Raw genomic sequence first — 20170 nt, 5'->3', positions numbered from 1 at the left:
AGAAAAACTGCACCAAACAGGGCTTAGTATCAAGACAAAATATCAAAATTTATTTTCAACGTTTCGGCTCTGTAGCTCGAGCTGTCTTCAGGAATAAAAAATATTGTGTACAAACATACAGGTTTAAATACCCAAAAACCCGCCAAACAGTGAAGTGACGTGTACAACTTGATAGTGCAAAGGTTCTTCCCCCATCGTGACGTGTTCGTTGCTGTAATAGTTAAATATGCGTTACTCTTAGTGTCAGTGAACAACAAATATATCCAATATTGCGTGTAAGATAGTGATATCAGATAATTTTCGACCATTAGTGGCGCTAAAAGAATCTGCTGCAATAAAGAAATACAGATCCAGTAAAAACAAACACTGCGTTCCCCAATATTCCCTATCAGGGAAAGTCGGGTAATTGCGGTACACTAAGCCGTATGGCATCCGTTCAGCGCTTACCTCCGTTATTATCGCCTCCATCGCAGATACGGAGAGTGTACGTGGCGTGCAGTCCTGTTGTTCGCCCTTTCTGTGCCAGCAATCTTAAACTGTTTCCTGTAGGAGTGTGTTGCGCTAGCGGTGTCAAGCACATCGGTATCACCTCACATCATTGGTTACGTAGCGCCGCATCTTATAAGCCCTTAGCCTTCACTGGGTTATTCCATACACAGTGTGCCAGAACTACCTACCGAATTTCACACCCAAGGCGGAGACCGGCAAGGTTATTCATCAGCACCTCCGTTTTATTTTTAATATGTGTGGTATTTACCTGGGTCCATCAAGTGACTTAGCCAATTAAGGCATATAGTTCCACTTAGTATTTAGAGTTGTGAGGGTACTTCATGCAAAGACATATCTGGACCGCCTTATCCACAGGCAAAGCTAAACAACCAGTGGCTAAGCACTGGCTAAAGTTGGGACACTCATTACCTCAATTTAGACATATGCTTATTGATCACGTACCAATCCCAAGAAGAGGGGGCAATAGGGATCTACTATTGACACAAAAAGAATCCAGGTGGATCTACAAACTGGATGTTCTGGCTCCCAAAGGATTGAATTAGACTCTTCCAATGTCTCCTTTCATCTGACTTTTTTTCTTTTTTTTTTCCCTTTTTTTCTCTTTTTTCTTCCTTAAAAATGTAATTTTCCCGAACTGATTATGTGGAAAAAGTACACAAGAATGAGACTTTGTCGTTTCTCAAACTTTATTGTCAATAATGAAACAGTGTGGTCTTAAATACTTCCATGTTGTATAACAATGTAACTAGGTTTGTTACCTTTATTTTCTAGGTTGTTACATGAATACTGAAAGGTTCCTATATGGTTACACTGTTTATGATAATATGTGGCAACTGCATAGTAGAATACTACCTCCCTTAATTAGATATAAGGAGCTTGCAACTCCTGCCTGCTCCCTAGGCCTACAATAATCTCCACCCCCTTCTTTTTGTTCATTCTTTCCATTATTTACTTTTCTATTATTTCTTTATTATTTTTTCTGTTTATTGGGTTTATAGTAATAACCCTGATTTTGTTCTTTCTGATTACTCTTCAGGTCTTGCGACACTATTTGCTGGTACAAACATCTGGCGCATAATAGGTTAAGGGCCTCTTGCAGAGCTCAGAGTGTGTAGTGCAGTACCTGTGGAAACAGAATTTCGACAACTAATCTGTACACATTTAGAGAATGCACTGTGGAGTTCCCCTATGGCTATGTCTTTGCATGAAGTACCCTCAAAACTCTAAATACTAAGTGGAACTATATGCCTTAATGGACCCAGGTAAATACCGCACATATTAAAAATAAAACGGAGGTGCCGATGAATAACCTTGCCGGTCTCCACCTTGGGTGTGAAATTCGGTAGGTGGTTCTGGCACACTGTGTATGGAATAACCCAGTGAAGGCTAAGGGCTTATAAGATGCGGCGCTACGTAACCAATGAGGTGAGGTGAGGTGATACCGATGCGCTTGACACCGCTAGCGCAACACACTCCTACAGGAAACAGGTTAAGATTTCTGGCACAGAAAGGGCGAACAACAGGACTGCACGCCACGTACACTCTCCGTATCTGCGATGGAGGCGATAATAACGGAGGTAAGCGCTGAACGGATGCCATACGGCTTAGTGTACCGCAATTACCCGACTTTCCCTGATAGGGAATATTGGGGAACGCGGTGTTTGTTTTTACTGGATCTGTATTTCTTTATTGCAGCAGATTCTTTTAGCGCCACTAATGGTCGGATATTATCCGATATCACTATCTTACACGCGATACTGGATATATTTGTTGTTCACTGACACTAAGACTAACGCATATTTAACTATTACGGCAACGAATACGTCACAATGGGGGAAGAACCTTTGCAAGTTGTACACGTCACTTCACTGTTTGGCGGGTTTTTGGGTATTTAAACCTGTATGTTTGTACACAATATTTTTTATTCCTGAAGACGGCTCGAGCTACAGAGTCGAAACGTTGAAAATAAATTTTGATATTTTGTCTTGATACTAAGCCCTGTTTGGTGAGGTTTTTCTTCTAACTTATAGGATTATTGTTCTGAACCAGCACACAGGCATGTGATTTTTTCACCGTGTGCACCAGCCACACACTGTCTGGTATATATATATATATATATATATATATATATATATATATATATATATATATATATATATATATATATATATATATATATATATATATAAATACACATACATGTAGAAAACTGACGCACACTGGGATTTATCAAAATAAAACTTGTTTTTATTGGATTGACGTTTCGGTCCACGCACGGACCTTTATCAAGATAAAGGTCCGTGCGTGGACCGAAACATCGATCCAATAAAAACAAGTTTTATTTTGATAAATCCCAGTGTGCGTCAGTTTTCTACATGAATATACAATTTTTTCTGACTAGCACCTGGGTCTTTGCTTCAGTAAGTGTGTGCCACAGCCCTTCTACATACATATATATATATATATATATATATATATATATATATATATATATATATATATATATATATATATATACACACACAATAACAAATCCACTTTTTGCAGTGTGCATCAGAACTGACTAATAATTAGCCACATAGCCATAGGCAGCTTTTAATGAAGGATTGGGAAGGAAATATCTACCTAAAAATATTATAAAACATCTAATATAAGTAACTATAAAACAACTGGACTTGCTGAGTAATTACTCAGCAAGCCCAGTTGTTTTATAATTACTTATATTAGATATACCATTACCTGGATGAATGAAAATCTTCAGTCATATTATAAAACACTTACAGTATACTGTAATGGCCTGCAGGATAGACATCACTTCTGTATTTATCCTTAAAACTTTAGGGAGGCAGGAGTTACATCTATGAGTAAGAGGAAACTTGAAAAAGGGCTTGACCCAAAACATATAGGGGCAAACTTACTTACCTTCAAAGTTGCGCCAGCGTTGGCTTCGCCGCACTTCGCCAGGCGAAGTTTCGCCAGGGCGCCACTAATTCACTAAAATCCGAATTTGCGCTCAGGGAGGTGAAAGGTAGCTAAGTTGCGCTACCGTTAATTTGTCAAGCAAATCGAAGTTACTCTAGCGATGCCTAATTTGCATACCGCGCCAAGTTAAAGTACAATGGATGTATATGTAGCATTAAATACATTACACTACAGAAGGCTGGGAAAGCTTCATGAAATAAAATAGAGTTTTTATTTTGCCCTATACATGTGCCCACTGTATAGTTTAGGTGCCATATGTTAGGAAATGTAGGGGGGGGGGGAAATTTACGATCTTTTTCATCCTATCACCCTTAAAAACGTAAAAGACGCCAGCGTTTTTTGGGACTTTTTTGAAGCAAGCCCTATATGCTCTATTGAATTTCGCTTGGTCTGAGGTGCCGAAGGCAAGTCTGGCACAAGAGGTAACGTTCAGTAAAATCTGCAAGTTAGTGAATTATCGTAGTTACGTCCCTTTGCCATAGCGCAACTTCGCCTGGCGTAAGGGTGTGAAGTAGCGCTAGAGTAGGTCCACTTCACTAGCGAATTTACGGCAGCACCCGTTAGTAAATCGCGAAGTAACGAAATGACGCCACGCTGGCGAATTTTTGCTAGCGTTAGCCACTTCGCCCTTTAGTAAATTTGCCCCATAGTGTTTTACACTGCTAAATAAAAAAAACACTTGCAATACTAAAACCTGCAAAAAGATTTTTAAAGCAAATAGCACCAAGCTTAAACAAACTGTTTAGTTCAATATTGGAAATGTGACAACTCTATTAGTGCATCCAGAGCGTGTTGCTTCTGGGTCCCTAACCTTATGTTTGTATGTGTACATCTTAACTTGTCTGAATCAAGTAGTGGTTCCTGTATGAGTTAATGATATATGTGTGTTATAATAGAATTACACATGTGAGAGCACTTGAGAAAGGAGGTTGTACCTCTGAAACATTGTGTGGAGAAATAAAACACAAGAATTATTTAGCACATTTGCCAGAGTGTGTGCCATGTGATTTCTACTGTATATACAGGCTGTTCATGCAAATTTTATGTCTTAAAAAATGAAAACAGATCCAATTAGAAGGAAGGTGATATCCTTGTAAAAACTTCCTCTTATGACTAGGTGTTTAAACTTGTTTCAGCATGCTGCCTAGTGCTTAACTGCCTTCATTAACATTTTTTAGATTCTCACTGTTTTCGAAGCATCCTGAGTCTCGGTGGGAGCACTCACTTGTACTTTCGCCTTCTGTGTGCATTTTCTCCTGAGACCCTGAATGGTCACTGTTACCTAGGCAGAGACAAAAAAAAAACAAACAATAACAAATTATTTTTATATTTATTTCTATATCAGAGACTTAAAATGTTAGTTAGTCTATTGCCTTCAAATTGAAAGGGCCTCCACTTCAGTTGCAGCAAAATTTTTAATAGTAAAGAATACTGTTAAAACAACTGTATATTTACAATTTTTCATTAAATCCATTTTTTCTAGAAACCTCCTTACTGTCATATTCTTGCAACAGTTCAACTGCGGTAAGCAAAACTGCTTTGTGTTCTGGGTTTTGAATATTCAGTTCATCTAAGTCTTCTTCCTCCAAAAGCTTAAAGGCATCCAAGTCTTCATAGCCATTGAAAAGGAAGGTTGGCATGTGTTCCTGTAAAAACAATATATATTTACTTTCTTGCAATATCCACTGTTGAACTTGCCCACCATGATACCTCTCATGAGCCTGCTTTTGTCAAGTGTCAATGGACCCTCCTGCTCTCCTAAACATACAGTTTTGTGTGTGTATATACAATTCCACATCTCTGAATGAGAGAAAATGGGGGAGATATTGAGGGAGGATAAATGAACACATGTACAATAATTCATAAAGATCAGTGAAAAGAGCAGGAAAAATAGTTGTGTGTAGAGTGTGTAGAAAGTATGTAATTTGTATCACTACTCCACACAATACAGATATGTTATCACCTTGGTGAGTGGTACTTTGGCTATAGAACTTACACAAATTTGATGTATTAAACATTACACAATATTATTTCTATCACCCCATTCTCCCTCTTATAAACTGGGCAAATTGTTCAGAGCTCTACTGTTTAACAAGCAATGCCTAAGCTAAGCCTGTGAGCAACTGATTATCAGATGTTTCTCAGTACACTGGTAATTATTTTAGTCCTGCTGAGCAGAAAACCTGAGTTTCATTACAGGCAGCTGTTAGAATTGATACAATAGTGATGCTACTGAGCAATGTATCAACTAATTGTATCAACTAAATGTATCAAATTTTAACAGTTCAAAATGCTTATGGATCACTGAGCTGCCAGACTCAAACACTAGACTGGAACATTAAACTTTAGACTTAAATTTTAGGAAAATGGTAAAAAAATAAAAGATGGAAAGCAATTGGAAAAAGTCTTTGTTTCTGGTGAACAATCTGAAAATAACTCAACCGAAAGAAGTGTTTTTAAGGTAAACAACCCTTTAATAATATTGTCACCCCAATCTATATTTTAAAGTAATCGTCATGTAGTAAAAGTCTCTTTCCTGAAGTTTAAAGGCTTTTGCAGATATTTCCTACCAATCTCCCAGCTTTTGTTTTTCAAGAATGTTTTTACAAAGTGTTTTAACAGGACCATTATGTCAAACAAAAAGACAAAGCATTAAAGTTGCTTTAGAAATAAAATGAGACAAAGCCCTGAACTGAATTCACCCATGAATCTAGGAAACCAACTTAAAAGTGAGGTACCGTATATACTCGCGTATAAGCCGAGTTTTTCAGCACCCAAAATGTGCTGAAAAACTCAAACTCGGCTTATACGTGGGTCATACCTTTCCCCGGCCCCAGCAGGACTGCCTGTGACTGCCTGTGTCGCCGCCCGGAGCAGGTCCAGGAGCTCCGGGCGGCGCGTCCTTCCCTGCCGGCGTTCGCTTTCAAAATGGCGGCGCCCATGGCCGCCACGTGGGTAGCGGCGCCGGCCGCTACCCACGTGGCGGCCATGGGCGCCGCCATTTTGAAAGCGAACGCCGGCAGGGAAGGACGCGCCGCCCGGAGCTCCTGGACCTGCTCCGGGCGGCGACACAGGCAGTCACAGGCAGTCCTGCTGGGGCCGGGTCACGTTTTACTGTGACAGAGGGAAGGACAGAGGGAAGAGCAGCAGACGTGAGTGCCGGGGTGGGGAGAGCGACGGGGTGGGGAGAGCGACAGATGGGGAGGGCAGGGGGGGGAAGTGGCAGAGGGAAGCAAACATGAAATGGGGGTGGCAGAGGGAAGCAAACATGAAATCCGGGCGGCGACACAGTCAGTCACAGACAGTAACAGGTACCTGCCCAGTGTCCCCCAATTGTTGCGGCCGGGTCACATTCACATTTTGAAATCTGACATGGGGCCCCTAGGCTTATACACGAGTCAATACATTTTTCCAGTTTTCTTAGGTAAATTAGGTACCTCGGCTTATACACGGGTCGGCTTATACACGAGTATATACGGTACTTGTCATAACCTGAATAGCCAAAATCTGTAGGGAAAAAAATTACTACAAACCTTTAAATTGATCCGCTCTAAAAGCTCTTCAACAGACTTTGGCTTCAGTATTTCTTTCCTTCTGTTTCTTGGTCGTTTTGGTTTTTTCTCAGCTTCATTTAATACGTCCACGTAAATGAATTTAAATGTTCCAACTTTGTTATTTAATAGACCCATCCATGTACCCATAGGGGGCTTGCTTATAATATCGATGATGTCTCCCTTCTGTAGAAAAAAAATTTATCATGATAGTTGCCTTTTGTGATTTATTGACTGACCAAAAAAATTAGTCATACAGTTATATGATACTACAAACCTTAAGTTTTAATGAGTCTGAGTCATATGGACTAGGTGTAAAATCTGTGTGAACTCTGGCTTTGCCACAGAATGGCCCCCTATATGGTGGTTCCTCATCATCCCCATCTTCAGATTTGACACTTTCTCTGTTACTAGCTGAAGAATCTGTTGTGCTAACTGTTTGCCCACCTGAAAAGAAATTGAAACTAAATTACTGATCAAACCAAACTAGATATTTTCTATAATTTATTGTCATGCATATAAACAAATGAACTAAACAAGAACTGGACTTACTCATTGAACTCTGTCCACTTAGTGAGCTTCGAAGGCTTTCTACAGATCCTCCTGCTTTAAGCTTAGACTTTTCTAGAAAACTGATTTGAGGCTGAGGAATTTCATGGATGGCTGGTATATCATCAGTGCTGGAGTCCTGTATGGCATTTGAAAAGCATGTTAGAAAAGAAAAAAATTAGAGACATCAAGCGGTAAACTTTTTCTAGATCATTACTTGATTAATATACAAAACACAAATGTTCTTCTATGAAAAAGCAGATACTATAAGAGACTAACTAAAAAACAAAGGAGGAAATAAAATAAAATTCACAAAGAGAACAAATTTGCACACAAATAAGAATAATAATTAACATGTCACAAAAATATTCTTCATTAGACTTTCATTCCATAGATTTACCAAACTATGTGGCATAAAGAGACCCCCAAATGGAAATATGCATATGAATTTTCATGTCAGAAAATTCACAAAACAGTGGAAAATCGGCAAATGCATTGAAGTGCTTACCTCCCAGCGCGTCTCTTCCCGGCTGAGGGGGCAGGCACATCCAGCACTGAGGTCACACGTCTCGAAGTGACGCTGGCGTCGCTTCGCATGCTGCTTGACGCTGAGCGTCGTGATGCTCGCGTTTTGAAGCAGATCGTCATGACATCATCTTCCTGTGCAGAATTTGAATTTTTGGAGCCTGATTCCTTTTAAAAAGCCTACCCTCCATTGTGACAGTGCCCAAGCTGGCTTCTGTTTACAGATCCTGCCAAATCGTTTCTACTGTTTTGAATTCCTGTTTTTTTGACTCCTGCCTGTTTTTTGACTTAACGCGCTTAACACCTGAGGAGAGAACCCGTAGGAGAACTGCTGGCCTTTGTATGTATTGTGGCCTTGCTGGATATCTCGTTAGATCCTGTCCCACCAGACCTCAGCATCAGGCCAGCCTAGGTGTGGGGGGGAGGTCTTCCCTAGGCAAGATTTCTGCACTCCCAGTTACTTTCAGTTCTCGTATGTTTCTCCCTGCTTCCCTCTCTACCTTGTCTGGTATGTTCTCCTGACAAAGTTTTGTGGATTCCAGAGTCCTGTGCCTCTCAACATTCCTCTTTCTGCCCGGGCTGTGGATGGCAGGCCAATTTCGCCTGGTGTTCTCACCTCTGCTACTTCTCCAGTCCTTATTTGTATTGGCAGCTTTCATGAAGAGATCTCTTTCCTGCTGATTAATTTTGGGTTTCCCTTGGCTCAGACTCCATAACCCGTCCATTGACTGGTCCACTGGGGAGCTTACAGCCTGGAGTTCATTTGCCGTTCTAATTGTATGTCTTCTTCATTATTCCAGTGGCTGCCCATTCTTTGCTTCCAGCATCCAATCCTCTTCTTCCTGATGTCTACAAAGACTTCTCTGATGTGTTTGAAAAGAAAAAGTTCTACCTTCTCATCGCCCCTATGATTGTCCGATTGATCTGATTCCCGGCTCCATTCCTCCTAGGGAATATCCCTTATCCGTGCCTGGGACTCAAGCCATGAATGGATATATTATGACGAATCTGTCTTAAGGCTTCATCAGAAAGTCTACGTCTCCAGCCGGAGCTGGTTTCTTTTTTGTCCAGAAAAAAGATGTCATTCTTAGACCATGCATTGACTACCGTGCTTTGAACATTATAACGATAAAGAATGTTATCCCTTACCATTGTTTGATAGATTAAGGGGAGCCAACGTTTTTACCAAATTAGACCTACGAAGTGCATACAACCTTATTCGTATTCGTCAGGGGGATGAGTGGAAGACGGCCTTCAACACCCGGGATGGCCATTATGAATATTTAGTCATGCCATTTGGCTTGTGCAATGCCCCCGCTGTCTTTCAAAATCTCATCAACAATGTCCTTCGTGAGTTTCTGCAGACCTGTGTTATAGTCTATTTAGACAATATCTTGATTTTACTCTTCCTCGATGTCGGATCATCTTTTCCAAGTAAAACAGGTTTTACTCAAGTTAAGGGAGAATTGTCTCTACGCCAAGCTTGAGAAGTGTGAGTTTCACAAGTCCACAATTTAATTTTAGGGATATATTATTTTTTCTTCCAGGTTCAAGATGATCCATCTAAAGTCTCTGCTGTTCTTGATTGGCCTGTTACCACGAGTCTAAAAGCTATTCAACGTTTTTTGGAATTTGCAAATTTTTACAAGTTTATCAAAAATTTTTCCCAGACAGTGGCTCCTTTTACGGCTCTCACGAGGACCACAGCTTGCATTGTTACGGAAATCAGCTGGCCCACTACTGCACGGAAATTAACAGGATTATGTTGTGATAGCAAAAAGAAAGGGATGTGTGCCAGGATCTTCGATTCACTGAGCTTGATTCACCTAATATATATTAGCCCACTAACGCTTCACCTAGTACAAGATGGCTCTGGTTAATATGCAAATTTCAGTGAAATACTGTGGATTTTCAACTGACCTGCTCGGAAATGGAACTTGAATATTTTTTGGACATTTTTTTCCTCATGGTTTCTTTAACCGACTTCACTTTTTTACCGAGAGAGATGCGTGGGGTAGACGGAGACTTAAACAAGTCTTTGTAGATCACATCTACGTCTTTTTCCTGGAAGAATATTGAGGTTAGAATAATCTGGACATACAAGGCCATACATAAAGTCTTCATTGATGCTGACTAGACACAATCAAGAAAATACCATGTGTGAACCTGCACCCAAACAAGAGGTGACCTGCGGGGCAAACATGGCATAATGCCAATTCCACATTAGTCTTGGGCTTGGCCAATAGCCTCTCCAGCTTTTATGGACATAGACAAGTAAGTTGCCTATGAACCCGTCATTCACCAAATCTCTCTTTGCATAAAAGTGGTAGTGTTTTCCTTTGTTCTTCTGCCACCCGCCCACACCATAGCCTGTACTTGCTGCCTGCTAAGACATGTGCCTGTTACATGACTTATCTCTGCCTGCTCCTTATACTTAGTCAGAATTAATGACTTTCCCAGTCTCTGCATTATCTGGCTAAGGGTAAAACTACAAGAGAGATCTTGATCAGATTTTTTGGCCAATATTTTATTTGATCTTGCCATGCTATAATAGCACATAACACCATGCAACAGCACAAGATTTATAGGATGCTACAAAATCTGATTCCCCCTATAGCTAGAATGTAAAGACAGATCAGATGAAGTCAGATGGTGGAGTTTATTCATACATCTACATCCTACATTCAATATATTTCAGTGGTGAATAAAAATCGGTCAGAGACCATCAGATTTTATCTTGTCGGATGACGACTCAGCATGCCGTTTTCGCATACCACAGTTGTGTCACATCAGATGGAAAATGTTCCAAGTAGTTTAAACATCAGATTTTTTTTTTTACAGTCCCGTTAAATTTTGACCCATGAGATTACATCCCATGTAGAATGCTTTTTGTCGATTTGACACCATCCTACAAAATCTCCTGTGTAGTTTTAACACTTTTTATGATGCATCTGCAGGCAATTACCTTATTATGGGCATATGTCAGCATGTCTCTTCCTCTAGCCTAGTGATGGATCATTGAGTTATTTTGCTGTGAACAAGCCACCTGTTCCTGTATCCTGAATTCTTGCATCTAGCGTCTCTGTAAGTTTGTTCCAGCCCTGGCCTAGTGTTCTCATTTCCTGGTTTTGAACCTGTGCCTGCTGTTCAAATTTTATTTCCCTGCCACCTGCCCAGACCATAGCCAGTATTTAGACTTTGTTATCCTGCCAGCTGTCCAGATCATTTCTTTTACTTGGACTTGATTTGTCTGCTGCCTGCCCAGTCCATTATCTATTACATGGATATGCCTCCTCCTGCTCCTTATACTTAAGATCTGCCTTTGTGTTTTCATTATATGCATTTTTATTATTAAAGGAACAGTTCAGTGTGAAAATAAAAACTGGGTAAATAGATAGCCTGTGTAAAATAAAAAATGTATCTCATATAGTTAGCCAAAAATGTAATTTATAAAGGCTGGAGTGACTGGATGTCTAACATAATAGTCAGAACACTACTTCCTGTTTTCAGCTCTATAACTCTGAGTTAGTCAGCGACTTGAAGGGGGGCCACATGGTACATATCTGTTCAATGAGTTTGCAATTGATTCTCAGCATTTAGCTCAGATTCAAAAGCAACAGATATGACCCATGTGGTCTCCCCTCATGTCACTGATTGGTTACTGCCTGGTAACCAAGGTAACCAGTCAGTGTAAACCAAGAGAGCTGAAAAGCAGGAAGTTGGGTTCTATTATGTTACACACACAATCACTCCAGCCTTTAAACATAAAATTTTTGACTAACTATATTAGAAACATTTTTTATTTTGCACAGCCTATCTATTTACCCAGTTTTTATTTTTACACTGAACAATTCCTTTAAATATTTTGCTTTCAACTGCTTACTGCCAGTGTTAATTCATTGATATGTCCACTCAAGGTTACAAAGCATATAGACAAGGGAGAAGGCTGCAAATTGCCCCATCATATGGTTCATGCCTACATCTTTGCTAAGCTTCTCCTTAACCACTTCTGGGTTTGTCAGGAATTGTCTAAAACCAGGGACCGGTTCCTCCTTGTTGAGCCACGGGAGTCCTCAAGCTTTTGCCGTGCAGTCAGAATTAATGATTTTTCCATTTCTGTTTTCCCTGGCTAACACCTATTCTGATGCAGCTACAGACCATTACCTTATTATGGGCTTATAAGTATGTCTCATCCTCTAGCACAGTGCTAGATCATTGAGGTATTTGGCTGTGACCAAGTCATCTGTTTGTGTATCCTAAATTCATGTATCTGGAGTCCCTGTAAGTCTGTTCCAGTCCTAGCCTAATGTTTTGAGTTCCTGGTTTTTATACCCTGTGCTTGCTGTTCGAAATGTGTTCACCTGCAACTTGTCCAGACCATTGCTTGTTGTTGGACATTGTTTGCCTGCTGTCTGTTTACACCATTGACTGTACTTGAACTTGCTTTGTCTGCTGCCTGCCCACTGCCTGTTACATGGTTTAGAAATCCTAAACCCAATAGTTCCGCTTACCCTCTTCTCTAAAGCTACTGCTCATTCCTCCCAAACCTCACAGGTCCATTCCTCTTTTCCCACTTTTCCTCCTGACCTGCAGGTACCCCCAGAAATGGACATAAATACCATTGGACTCTGACCCCATGGCAGGGAAGTTGGGGTCAGTTGGGATAACCCACCACTCAAGCCATAGGCCTTGATGCTCCTACCCTCCCCCCCACGCTGTGTCTGCCCGCACCCCACCTCCTCTGCAACTGTGAGACCCCTACTCCCTGTGTAAAACACTGAATTCCAGCCTTCTTGCTTCCCAAATGGTGTAAGAATCCCTAATGCTTGTCAATAAACCACTGCACCCTGCTCCCCCTCATGCAGCTGCTACCATACAATACTTGCCCACTGAAGCAGTCAGCCACATCAGTTTGCTGCAAAGTTAACTGCTGCCTAACCTTCTCCACGCTGCCAGCCTGGCTGGGAGTTATGTTGACCTGCTCCTGATGCTTCTTTCCCTGTCCTGCGCTATAGTTGGGGGTGCACCTGAGCTTTCCCCATGCCTCAGGGTTTTGGTGTTCAGTTGGCCTACTCCTGCACTGCAGCCTCTTTGTCAGTGCTGTACATCTGGATCACTGCAGTTCCTGCCAGCTGGGTCAACAACAAGGTTGGGTCTTGGCTCTCCACTTTATCCTATTGCCTACGAAGCAGCTCAGCAATAGCAGTTTAGCTCCTCCCTAAAACTGTGAAGTGACCTAAACCTATGTTCCTTTTAAACCCCTTGGGTCCGCTCACCAACCCCCACACTCTCTGCTTAACCAATTACACCAGCACTCTTAATAGACACAGGGTGTCCAAATCTTTCTCAGTTTAAAGTCAACCAACAGCTAGACTGCTATATTTTCAAGATAACAATCCACATATTGTACAATACCAGGCATTTTCTATGTCTGTGGAAAAACACTAGTCTCCCAAAAATCTACCCCATGTGTGCACTATCTATGAAGAACCATGGAACATGTAGAGTGAATTGATAATTTCTTCATCAACGTTTTTTCACTGGCAGAGAAAACCCCTGTGATATCAGTAATATATATTGCTATACTATATTAACATTTTGTTAATTTTTATTAAGTCAGATGATACTGCTCTTCAGTTGGAAAACTATATACTTTCCAAGTTGAATCATTTAATACACAATAGCCTTTGCTATCCTGTAAAATATATCATTATAAATGGTACTTAGCTATGTCATCAGATATATTCAGTGCTTATTGTATCTCAAATGACACACATACTTCTGGACCTCTCCACACACACTGTAAAATATGAGGACATTAGAAGTCACGGCCTGTATATGAGCACTCTGGCTTTGCCCTCATGCGTTTATATGTAATCTTAATTTAAAAAAAACTCATAGACAACTCTAGATTTTATATGGAACTTTTGTATTAGTTGGTGGTTGCTATGTATGTAATTCTGTTTGTTTTTTGTATAGAATTTTACAGTACTAAGCAATATGTCGGCGCTCTAAAACTAAGTTAATAATAATAATGACCTCTCAGTAAATTCTAAATCACATATATTTTAGTTTGGGGATATACAGTCATCTGAAAAAGTTTTGAACCCCTCTCAGCCTGCATAATAATTTACTCCACTTTCATCAAAAAAGATAAGTAGGAATGTCTGAGTACTGGGGTGTTTTCTGAACAAAGATTTTTAGTGAAGTATTCAGTTGTATGAAATTAAATCAAATGTGAAAAATTGACTGTCAAAAATTTGGATACCCTTGTAATTTTGCTAATTTGAATGCATGTATGGTAACTGCTCAAAACTGATGACTGGCAACACCAAATTGGTTGGATTAGCTTGTTATGCCTTAAACTTCATAGGCAGGTGTGTCCAATCATGAGTATTTAAAAGGTATTTAAGGTGGCCAATTGCAAGTTGTGGTTCTGTTTGCAAGCTGTGATTCTGTTTGACTCTCCTCTGAGGAGTGACAGCATGGCATCCTCAAAGCAACTCTCAAAAGACCTGAAAACAAAGACTGTTCAGTATTATGGTTTAAGGGAAAGCTATCTCAGCTATGTAATCAAGAAATGGAAAGCCAAAGGCACAGTTGCTGTAAAACCCAGGTCTGGCAGGCCAAGAAAAGTACAGGAGCGGCTTATGATTGTGAGAATGGTTACAGACAACCTCCAAAGACCTGCCAGAACATCTTGCTGCAGATGGTGTATTTGTACATCGTTCTACAATTCAGCGCAATTTGCACAAAGAACAACTGTATGGCAGGGTGATGAGAAAGAAGCCCTTTCTGCACTCACGCAACAAACAGAGTAGCTTGTTGTATGCAAAAGCTCATTTAGACAAGCCACATAAATATTGTAACAAAGTGCTTTGGACTGATGAGACAAAAGTTGGTCATAAAAAAAAAGAGCTTTGCTTGGTGGAAGAAGAACACGGCATTCCAAAAAAAAAAAAAAATCCTGCTACCTACTGTCAAATTTGGTGGAGGTTCCATCATGCTGTGGGGCTGTGTCGCTAGTTCAGGGACTGGGGCCCTTGTTAAAGTCGAGGGTCGGATGAATTCAACCCAATATCAACAAATTCTTCAGGATCATTTTCAAGCATCAGTCACAAAGTTGAAGTTACGCAAGAGTTGGTTATTCCAACAAGGCAAAGACCCTAAACACAAATCTAAAAGGCATTTATGCAGAGGGAGAAGTACAATATTCTGGAAAGGCTGTCACAGTTCCCCTACTTGAATATCATCAAAAATGTATGGGATGATTTGAAGCAGGCTGTCCATGCATGGCAGTCATCAAATTTAACTGAACTGGAGAGATTTTGTATGGATGAAAAGTCAAAAATAACGCCATCCAGAATCCAGACACTCATCAAAGGCTATGAGGTGTCTAGAGGCTGTTACATTTGCAAAAGGAGGCTCAACTAAGTATTGATGTATTATCTCTGTTGGGGTGCCCAACTTTATGCACCTGTCTAATGTTGTTTTGATGCATATTGCATATTTTCTGTTAATCCAATAAACTTTATGTCACTGCTGAAATACTACTGTTTCCATAAGGCATGTTATATATTAAAAGGAAGTTGCTACTTTGAAGCTCAGCCAATGATAAAACTCCAAAGAATTAAGCGGTGTTCCCAAACTTTTTCACATGACTGTATATAATTGCCTATATAATAAAAGAATGTCAAGTAGTGCAAGACTAGTAGGTCACTACGGACTACAGTTATTGCAGTGTTACACAAAAATTGCCCAATGGCCTCCATAAAAGCACTGACTATTGTTTCATTCGCATTTCATTGGCAAATTTAATCAGATGTAAGTAACTGAGTTATAAATGAATGCATATAATTTATTGCAATCTTGCTTACTTACCAATTGTTCATCATCATAATTCATAGCATTTAGTCTGCGGTTAGTAAGGTCAAATCCACCAAAACTGGAAGTCCTCTATATGAGAAGGGATAGAATAGAGAACATAGACTGAATTACTTCTTAAAAGGATTCTATTGCTATTTTTATGGTGCCATTTTTATCACTAAATTACACAGTGTACATTACAAGTAATTCATTCTACCTTTTAAAATTTTATTCATGAACCAATAGTTACAACAGATAGAAAATACAAAGTTATTGGACAAGTCTTTAACTGTTTTTTGAAGGTGAACAACCCCTTTAATTGTAATATTGGTGTGTAGGCAGCCATCTCCGGTCATTGTGGTTACTTCACAATGTAAATGCTTACAGTTAAGCCATTGCTTCTCCTGCTCAATGTAACTGAAGGGAGGGGAGAATTGAGGGGGGTGGTAACACTCTAACTTGCAGTAAAGCAGTATAGAATGACTGAAGTTTATCAGAGCACAAGTCACTGGGCTGGGGGCATCTGGGAAAATCTAAAACCTAAATATATAAGGTACATTTTGAAAGTCAATTCTATTATCAGTTTTTATATATTGTATTTTATATTTTTGATGTATTTCAAACACGAAGTAAGGGAGGGGATGTAGTATTTAACAGCCGCCCTTTCAGGAAATTTTTGTTTATTCTTCGTTCATGCTTATTGCTATGCAACACATCTCACATTAGAGGGTATGATCTACAGAAAGCCAGATACTCTGTATGAAACTTCTTATTTTCAGCCTGTGACGGTCTGTGTTTATTTTTGTGGATGAGAATCCACCAAGTGTGGCACTAGCAATAGTAATACAGAGGGATTTACAAAAATATTCCAGTCTTAACTTAGATCCCATAGTTAGGTCCTTTGAGGCAAAACTAGAGACTTGGCAAGCCCTCCCACTCTCATTACCTGGTAGGGTGAACATATTTAAGATGGTATTTCTACCAAAATTTCTATATGCTCTCCATAACTCTCCTATCACTCCACGAGCCTGCTGGTTAAAACGGGTCGAAAGTCTGATAAGAAACCTCCTTTGGGCAGGTGGACACCCTCGGCTAGCATTTAAGACAATGTGGGCCCCTATAACGGGAGGAGGATTAGCCCTCCCTGATTTTAAACTATATTACTTAGCTAGTCGGCTAGTGTCCGCACACTGGTGGATTAACCCGACACTGGATAATCAAGCTACCATTCTTGAGGCAACCGTTGTGGGTTCCTTTGAAGCTCTAGCTAGATAATTGTATAGAGGTCCATCCCAACATTACACCGCCACAACTCCCATGCTCACAGTAACCCGAGCATACCAAAAAGCCCTAAAATGGTGATGGGCACCTCCCAGACATGGTCTATTTGGACCCCTCTGTGAGGCAATACCAACCTACCCCACTTTCAACTCATATCTGATGTCAGTTGCTGGGCCAATCATGGAGTCAAAACTATAAAAGATATCATAGTAGGTGGTGACATTAAACAATTTCCAGTCCTACAGAAAGAATATAACCTCCCTTCTAGGATGTTATTTCGCTATCTTCAACTTAAACATGCTTTCCTATCGCAATTTCCTGATAGACGAATACTAACCAAAGAAACCACATTGGAAAAGTATCTACTTAAACCAGGCCTGAAAAAAACACTATCATTCTGCTATACAATTCTTTTGCAGGCAGGTGTTGATCCGATGGACAAGCCTAAACAAAAATGGTTAAGGGACATTCCAGAAATAGAGGATGATATGGGGAAAGACACCCTAAAACTAATTCCTGAATTGACCATGTCCACCAAAGACCGGTATATACAAGGCAAATTTTTGAACAGGTTATACTATACCCAATACAGGCTGGCTAAATTGTACCCTACAGCATCCAATGTTTGCCCAAAATGCATAACAGCAGTGGGGACATTATTCCACATGTTCTGGGAGTGCGCAGAAATACAGCAGTTCTGGAAAGAGGATACACAATACATGACAGTAGAACTTAAACTGCCTGATACACACTCCCCCCTGATTTGCCTTTTGGGCGTCCTGAGAGATTCTAACATGGACTCATACACGAGACTATGCTATTTACAATTGTTATATTATGCCAAAAAGTAAATATTACTTCACTGGAAATCTATGACAGCCCCCTCGCTTAATTTTTGGAAAAAATTACCTAATGATTCTGATGCAGTGTGGGGTACCTGGGTAGCAGTGCAAAGATAATAAAGTGGTATAGATACTTAATCATATAGAGGTGTAACTCACTTGACCCCACCTCCTATGACACTTGAGAATCTTTCTCTTTCCTTCCTTTGCTTTTCTTTCTCTTTCCTTTCTAAGGTGTGTAACTTGTATTGTTGTTTGTGTTTATTATGAAAACTCAAAAAATAAAATCTTGAAAAAAAAGTGTGGCACTAGTATAAAGATGCCATAGATCTTAAAAGAAAGATCTTGTGTACCATAATTGTTGCGTGTGTGCTGGGAGACAAGGCAACAGATATCGGTCATCGATCGGGCAGGACTGAAAATTTGGATCGGACACTTTAAAGGTTCCCGAACATCATAATGTTAATGCAGAATCATCAGATAGAGCATATCTCACGATTCAGTTCTTAATGTTAGTAGAGTGGACGAAAGATCTTTTATACGACCAATGGTCATGGGAAAGATCGTAATTGTAGCATGCATGGCCACCTTTAGACAGTCCTATGGAGCAGAGCTGAGAACTCTTCATCTTGTTAAATAAATTCTACGTTCAAATCCTTCAGTGTGTTAAGCCTTTACAGCTCTCAACACTGCCAGTGTTGTTTTTTAATCAAAATGAAAGCCATCAATGAAAACATTAAAATCTAGCTTAATTCAGACATTTAATTCCATTAATGCTTATATATAATTTGCAAAAAAAAACTGAAGAAAAACACCAACAAGCTTACAATTATTGTTCAACTGACAAATTAGATTAGAATTTATTTCCTAGAATACAGTGGAATGATACTGAAACTAAAATTAAACAAAAGCTGGAGAGTCACATTTTGGAGAGCCATAGATTTAAAAAAATCTATGTAGCTGATTCTGCAAAACATTATAGTCATTCATTTATATTACATAAAAACAAAACATGGGGGGGGCTTGCTTTACTTTCAGACGTATTAGAATTTCATTTGCAGTTGGTGACGTAAATAATTTTATCTTTAAACAATAGTTGCATTGTAGCTGTGTAATGAATTCAAATGTGTATACTATGGCTATGCAATCAACTACATATCATGACACACATAACAAATCACATAACAAATAAAGAGAAAAAGCAAAACGAATATTGAAACAGAATAATCATAAAAAATACCTCACATTTGTTGCAGTGAGGAAGTATTTTATTTTTTAACGTTTGTTTTCCAAGCAAAGAGAACACAACTATAAAAATTTAAAATTTCAAGCAGACTTTAGAAAGCCTTGAGGCTCTAATTATGGATAAATTATAGCTAAGGAGCTGTAGCGAAAGCGATTAAGACATATAATAAAAATCTTTTATAGGCACAAAAGGGTTTTTGTCATTCACAACAAAATGCTAATGAATTGAGGCATTTTTTACATATTTGTTGGCAGTCTTTGCCTGTTATAGACAAGGATTTCAGATGTGTGTATTCCTTAAGTGTTCTGTTACATGATAGTTACTATTGTATAATAAAAAATGTATCTGTACATTTTATATATGGTATTTGCTACTATAAGCTTTACAATATTCTAAAAAGATAAAAACATAATTTTTTACTTATTTTTATATTAGTTAAAAATTATTTTTTTTTGAAAACGTTTAACTCACAGACTTCTGATGGATTCTCAAGGGTATTCTTTATGTACAATGGTCCATTGTGGCAGAACATTCTCTGCTTTTAACTCCTCTTCCGGCAGGCATCTTATTTGAGCCCTATTAAGAGCTCTGACTTTTGAGATGAATCAGGTTCAAAGGGCATTATAAGCTGCTTTCTACTTTCTACTGTGACACTGGGCTCACTGATTTTATAACCTCAAGTCTGGAAAGGTCTGAATAGACATACTAATATCTTTAGACCTTTGGTGGAATCAGTAGCTCCCCACCACAAAACATTTTATCAAGTCCCCCTTTGTGCTTTCCTGTAGGCCACACCACTATGGTAGTGGGGTCAATAC

The 20170-nt window shown here is 39.5% G+C and overlaps 1 protein-coding gene across 4 annotated transcripts in view; it reads right to left on the bottom strand.

The window, feature by feature from the left end:
- sash1.S (SAM and SH3 domain containing 1 S homeolog) overlaps nt 1–20170 on the bottom strand; it is a 197726-nt gene that overhangs the window by 20790 nt on the left and 156766 nt on the right. For 3 of the 4 annotated variants that reach the window (XM_018265305.2, XM_018265306.2, XM_041564513.1), the window contains 7 exons: nt 15999–16073; nt 10038–10181; nt 7596–7731; nt 7321–7490; nt 7026–7229; nt 4988–5138; nt 4679–4774 (listed from right to left, as the gene is read on the bottom strand). In XM_018265305.2, coding sequence (XP_018120794.1) covers nt 4679–4774; nt 4988–5138; nt 7026–7229; nt 7321–7490; nt 7596–7731; nt 10038–10181; nt 15999–16073 — 976 coding nt within the window. The remainder of the gene's footprint in view (nt 1–4678; nt 4775–4987; nt 5139–7025; nt 7230–7320; nt 7491–7595; nt 7732–10037; nt 10182–15998; nt 16074–20170) is intronic. The other variant, XM_018265308.2, reaches the window with a different exon arrangement.

Source organism: Xenopus laevis, chromosome 5S, assembly GCF_017654675.1.
Source record: "Xenopus laevis strain J_2021 chromosome 5S, Xenopus_laevis_v10.1, whole genome shotgun sequence".
NCBI classification, from domain to species: domain Eukaryota; kingdom Metazoa; phylum Chordata; class Amphibia; order Anura; family Pipidae; genus Xenopus; species Xenopus laevis.
The sequence above is the reverse complement of the archived record's forward strand: the minus strand, read 5'-3'. Positions and strand labels throughout refer to the sequence as shown.